Raw genomic sequence first — 6188 nt, forward strand, 5'->3', positions numbered from 1 at the left:
GTCTGTAGCCACGAGGACAGGCCATGACTCTGACAGACCTAGAGATCTTAATTGCACCCTCCTACCCTCTCATTAACAAAGCTTCGTGAGAAGAACTAGCATCTTCACCATTTCTTTGTCCAGAGCTGAGAAGAAGCAGGTTTATTTACAAGAGAAGATGCAATGAATATACAAAAAGTATCAAAACAATATTAGCGAACACATCAAAATGAAGAAAATGTTAGAGAGCAAAGTAATAAAATCTCTTGATCAATGGCTGCAAAAAGTAGAAACCACAATATATCACATAATGTAATCCTTAAAGGTACTGCATCCTTATTTATGATAATCTTGTTGTGGTGTATACTGTACATTCTCAGCATGGTGTATTGCAGCTTGCAAAAATGCAATTGATTCTGAGTTTTAATCTTATGTTTATATTTATATTCAGCACTTCTGATCTCTGATAAAAGCCACTTACACCCAAAAAAAGATGCACAACAAAAATACACCTCAGCGATCCAAGTCTTTCTTATGTTTATATTCATGTAACAGTCATCACAGCAAGTTGGTGGAATTGTAGTGTTTTTATTTCCATATTTTGACAAGGTTAGATCAGAGAGATCAACATTATAGGCAAGTTACAACATGATTGCATCACTTGCATAGACTCTGACACACTTTCTGCACTGCACTGAACACTATGAACAGACAGCCATTAATAATACAGCCCTCATATCAGTCATTTTACATCTTCAGACACCTCGTAGTGTCAGACTGTGGTTGTCATTTCTCAATTTTAAACCCTATAAGGTTACAATATCAATACAGTACATAAAGCAATTATTACATTTACATTACACATTTGAAACTGTAAATGGGTAATATACCAGAGACACTATTTTACAGTGGTAGAACCCAAATAAATAATGAAATGTGTTGTTACATCCACTTATAATCACTGACCACTTTAATAGGAACATCAAGATTCAATGTATTGTGCATTCTGAGATGCTTTCTGCTCACCATGGCTGTAAAGACTGACTTACTGAAACCTGCAAGACATTCTTTGTAAACTCTAAAGACTGTTGTGTGTGAAAATCCCAGTTTTTGAAATATTCAAGCCAGCTGATCTGGCACCAACAACCATGCCATGGTTAAAGTCACTTAGAGCACATTTTCCCTCATTATGGTGTTTGATGTGAACATTCACTCATGCTCTTGACCTGTATCTGCAGGATGCACTATTGTCTAATTGGATAATTGCATGTATAAATAGTGGCAATGGTGTTCCTATTAAAGTAATATTATACACTCTCACACAAATCTCACATAAAATATATAATATCATATACAACTGTCATTATATTTAAACTACACTTAATAATAATTAAATTAACAAAAAATATAAAATCACCAAACTAATCTAAATAAAACACTTAAACTTGCTGCCCATTCTACCAATAATCATACAATTTCCACATATGGTGTCTTAGATTCATTCCTTTACTGTCTTTTTTCCACTTCATATTACTTTTCAGAGATTAGTGTATCTCTAGTCAGTTACTTTTCACAGTCTTGTCTCCTGACTTATCTCCCTCATATAGCATAACCACTCTGTATTCTCTTATCTCACTGACTTTCATTGACAAATATGAGCGGTCCTCTAGATGTGGGACTGCCCATCTGCCTGTAAACATTAGGTTGTGCCAGACTGGTCTGCAATAGGCTGAGGCCTCCACCTGATAGGTCAAAACTTGGCTGGCTGTAGAGTCTCTGTCCATAACCTGTTCCAGATTGGTCAAAACTGCTTTGACTGTACTGCCTGAAGCTACCACTGCGTTTCTCAGAGGGAGTTCTGGAGGGATATCGTTGACCGGACTTGTGTAAGCCTGTTTCTTTGTAGGCAAACCAAATGTTACCAGCCCACAGGGAAAAATTCAGAAAGCCAAAAGCCTGGGGGCAAGAAGGGAGGGTTCAGAATCATAAAACAAATATGACATTAGGAGTTATGACATTAATTTGTTTGAAACAGTGTTCAATTATAACAGGATTTGTCACACTTTTTTTTTCCTGATTAATGATGGTCATATTTCTGTAGTGACATTAAATCTGGTATAATGGAATAGGACGATTTCAAAATTTCTTTAATTGCCCTAATATTGCTTTGAATTTGAATTGTTCTCAACTGAATAATACAAAATATTCAAAGCATCAAGACTGGACAATTCAGCATAGTACCCCAAGTGAGTTTAGTCTCCACATCAGATTCAGCAGATCCTACTGTCATTTCTGCAAGTTCTACTGAGTTTAATTAAACTCATCTAAAATATACACTCAATTTTTCTCAATTAAGCTTGTCTTTAGACATGTTAAAAATGACTATAGAGTTTGTCCCTCATGCAGTTTAAAAATATCAGAGATTCTGACATCAGCAAGGGTTTAGCAAAGATTGCACAATAGTTAATTATAGACTCAAGATCTGTTGTAATAGCTTGCAGACGTTTTTTATATTCATTCTGATGATACAAAGAACATACCACTGAAACATTAAGATTGGTCCAGCTCGGCTCCTCTAGTGTCTCACACAAGTTCTCTTCATCTCTGCAGGCAGACATTAGCATCTGTATCAGACTCACATCTGTGGCTGTCTTTACTCCAGAGAGAGATTTAGCCCATGCTATCGAGCTCACAAGCCACAGACATGAGAAAATCACAGTCACCAGGCAATCCTGCGGAGTATGTAAAATGTAAAAATGTAAAAAACGATAAAATTTTTTGTTTCTAATGCTAGCATAAACACAAGAAGAGGCAGCTATCATAACTTTGCTAATTGGCCCCTACTAGCTTCATGTGTTGTATATTTTTGCTAGTCACTTTTCTCACATCTCCTACAGTGGAGGGTATATAATTTTTTTATATTTTCCACATAATAAATTTAATGTAATGTGTTTTTCACATCTAAAAAAGCATTTTCAGTTGTTAATTTTTTTGTAAGTAGGGTAATGTGGTTTAAATTGTGTAATGTCAATTTATTTATAGAGAACTATTTATAGATAGAAAATGATGACAAAAATTATGTTCATTATATTTACGTGGAAGTCTTACACTTGCATGAATAGTTCTTTTGACATGTCACATGCAATTTCTAGTCATAAAATTGATGCATATTGAAATACACATTCTTTTTATTATTATTGTTACTTACAAGTGACCACAAGTTATTTACATAAATCAATTTGTAAAAAAAAAAAAAAACACTAAAGAGAAATATTTGTGATTTTTCTGTAAGGGTTTTTATGTCTACCTTCTTTCTAAAATAAGAACATCATAAGAACATCACTCACCACTAGAGGACCTCTGTTCTTTTCTCTGTACTTGTTCTGGTAGAAAATGTAGACTACTGTAGCTAGGAGCGAGTAGAGAAATGCTAACACAGACACAGTAACAAAGAATTGTGCTGAAGGAGAGTAGTCTCCCTCGAGGAAGAGTGTCTCATACCTCTTACCCTCACAAAGAGGGACACTGAAGTGCACCTGCTGCAGTCTGGAGGAACAGCATATGAGAAATTGCAGCATGTTATATAACATGCTATTCCAGTATCATACTATACATATTTATAAAATATTAATTTTTACATTTACAAGTCAGTATATTGTCTACCATTTGTCTTTACAGACACGTAGGACGATGTGAAGCTGGCAGAAACCCTGTGTGTCCTTGTGAATTTTTACATCAATAATTCATGTTTATACATACTGTACAGTACGTATATAAAAGACCAATACATCTGCATTTATGTCCAAACCATTTTGTCATCACTTGTTATTACTGGAAATGATGTTTGAGGGAAAAGAACATAAATATCATGCATTAGACAAACATGAAAAATTACATGCAGAGTATGATTAAATTGAGTTCTTTAGGCTTTTCTTTCATTAATTCTACATGTATTCATGAGTCTGGTAATTAATGTCTGGTTGAAATATTTGTCTTGCTTACATTTCTGACTTATCTTTAAACAATCTTAATTACTGTAAATGTTGAATTACAGAAAATTGAAGATAAGTATCAAAATGAAGAAACAGAGATAGGCATAAAGTAATTTAAATCAAGTTTTTGTACTTTTAAACATATAAGGATTCAAAATGCAGACAACTTTAAACTTTAAAAAAATCTAGCCACGGTTAGTAAATTATGGTCTACAATAAAGAAATAAGTTTAGCTACAAAAATCATTTGATTAACTTAAACGATTCTTTATTTTATGGTGAAAGATATTTCTTGTGTGGTTGCTTTTCTAAATGTATCCTTTCTAACTAAATTTAGTCATCAGCCCATGCAACTGTCACTTCATATCACAAGACAGTGCGAGTGTGGGAGGGCAAAAACCTCACACACTTCCTCCGAGGCATTTGATGCTATGGACGTATTTTTGAGACCCCAGTGGCTGCAAGCCTCTGCTTTATTGAGAGTTGTCTGTTCAAGTGTTAAAGGCACGATTCACTGCAATTTGTGGGTTAATGTTGCCACAGAAGTGTCTAACATCTGTTGATCTATGACTTTGAGGGCACTGAAAGAAATAATTGTACTCACCTGAACGGATAGCCAAAAATGATGCTAATATTTCTTTGGGTTTTATCCATGCATTCTACTTTAACCATTATCTGACCAGAATATCCACCACATGTTGCAAATGCACAAACAGCAAAAATCTGTCGAAACAAAGTGAATCAACAAATCAAACAAAACACCTACTGCTTAATGCTCATTGCCCCCTCTCTATGTGAAAAATTTTGCTTTTCTACTATGCCCTCAACAAGCTTTATTATTAAGAAGAATAGAACTATTGTTATGAGTGACACAATATACTTACAATACATACATTAAAATCTAAAAAATATTAGCTTAGTATATAATAAAATGTAAAGTAAAGGGATAGATAAAGCCATAGAATAACGAAACAATTAAACAAATGAACTGAATAGTAAACATCAAATGTTCTATAAAAACAGAATCATAGTAATAAAACTCACATAGTGTGATATATTGAAATGCTACACACAGTGTAATACTGATCAGCGATTAGCATCGATCTTTCAGTAAGAGCAGATAAATTATTCAGAAAGGAAAAACTACAAACAGCAGAGACAGATGCTGGGACCCCTCACTGTGATTAAATCTGATGAAATAATCAAACAGTTTCTCACAGGTTCACACAAACCTGATAAAAAATAATTACTGAATACACATTTTAAAATATATTTATGTAAATAATTATTTACATCACTTATACCACAAACACAAAATTATCTGAAAGAGAAAATAATTCAAGAGGCCTTTGTAAGTAAACTTATATAGTCTTACCGGAGCAAATATGACCATACACATTGAGGTGGATGACTGTTCATCAGTTAGTATATCTCTCAGTAAAGGAGTGAACGCTCGCTCCCTAAGCGACTAAGAATTCACTACACAGATGCTTCGACACAGGAACCAGGCAGAGTTGTGTTGTGTGTGTGAGAGGGGAACAGAGAGGTAGAGGCAGGAAGAGAGAGAGAGAGAGAGAGAGAGAGAGAGAGAGAGAGAGAGAGAGAGAGAGAGAGAGAGAGAGAGAGAGACTAATTTTGCACTTCATAATGATTGAATATTTGGCATGTCTAAATATTTACATATATAGGCAATACTTCTTAAATGAAGCTCTTTTAAACTTTAATTTAGAATATCATTTTAATCCCTTATTATTCCATAATTATCTGTTTTAATAATTTCACACAATTGCATGCGTATAAAACACATAAGTATAACATATACCAATAAACACATTATTTCTGGTACATTTTCCATTATCCACAACTGTACTATGAATATTTAATCTGCAAAAACAATTCTCTGATATTTACTGATCATTTGTAGGCTAAACAGTTTTATAAATCTAATATTTCAAGTTAAATTATATTTTACATTATATCTTTGTCATGTCATTCTTCATAGAGATTCAAAACAATTGTTTATCACAATATACAGTATTTATTTTACTGTCTCAAATCAAGCTGAGGCCATCGAATGGTTTCAGGTATTCTATATCGAAGCTTGGTGGATATCATGGACTTCAGCCACCGATGTCATCCAAGAAACAATGAAATGGATTGGCTTTATGTAGTGGCTTGAGAAAATTTTTGAGGAATTTTCTTTTGTATTTCTGAAGAA

General features: G+C 33.8%; 1 protein-coding gene across 1 annotated transcript; it reads right to left on the reverse strand.

The window, feature by feature from the left end:
• Positions 1-1611: 1611 nt before the first annotated feature.
• Positions 1612-5475, reverse strand: synprb (synaptoporin b). The gene is made up of 5 exons (XM_060867091.1): positions 5346-5475; positions 4575-4693; positions 3327-3525; positions 2520-2711; positions 1612-1935 (listed from the first exon to the last, which is right to left on the reverse strand). Exons 1-5 carry the CDS (start codon positions 5367-5369, stop codon positions 1612-1614), a joined length of 858 nt encoding a protein of 285 aa, XP_060723074.1. The 5' UTR covers positions 5370-5475.
• Positions 5476-6188: the final 713 nt, after the last annotated feature.

This window comes from Tachysurus vachellii, chromosome 4 (assembly GCF_030014155.1).
Source record: "Tachysurus vachellii isolate PV-2020 chromosome 4, HZAU_Pvac_v1, whole genome shotgun sequence".
In the NCBI taxonomy this organism is placed as follows: Eukaryota; Metazoa; Chordata; class Actinopteri; order Siluriformes; family Bagridae; genus Tachysurus; species Tachysurus vachellii.

What these genes read in the sequence shown, in the direction of transcription:
- synprb (XM_060867091.1), bottom strand. Translation starts at nt 5,369, where the DNA reads ATGTGTATGGTCATATTTGCTCCG. An exon ending in ATTTTTGGCTATCCGTTCAG is followed by an intron (nt 3,526 to 4,574) that starts GTGAGTACAATT and finishes CTGTTCCTCCAG; the next exon opens with ACTGCAGCAGGTGCACTTCA. An exon ending in CCAATCTTAATGTTTCAGTG is followed by an intron (nt 1,936 to 2,519) that starts GTATGTTCTTTG and finishes TCTTGCCCCCAG; the next exon opens with GCTTTTGGCTTTCTGAATTT.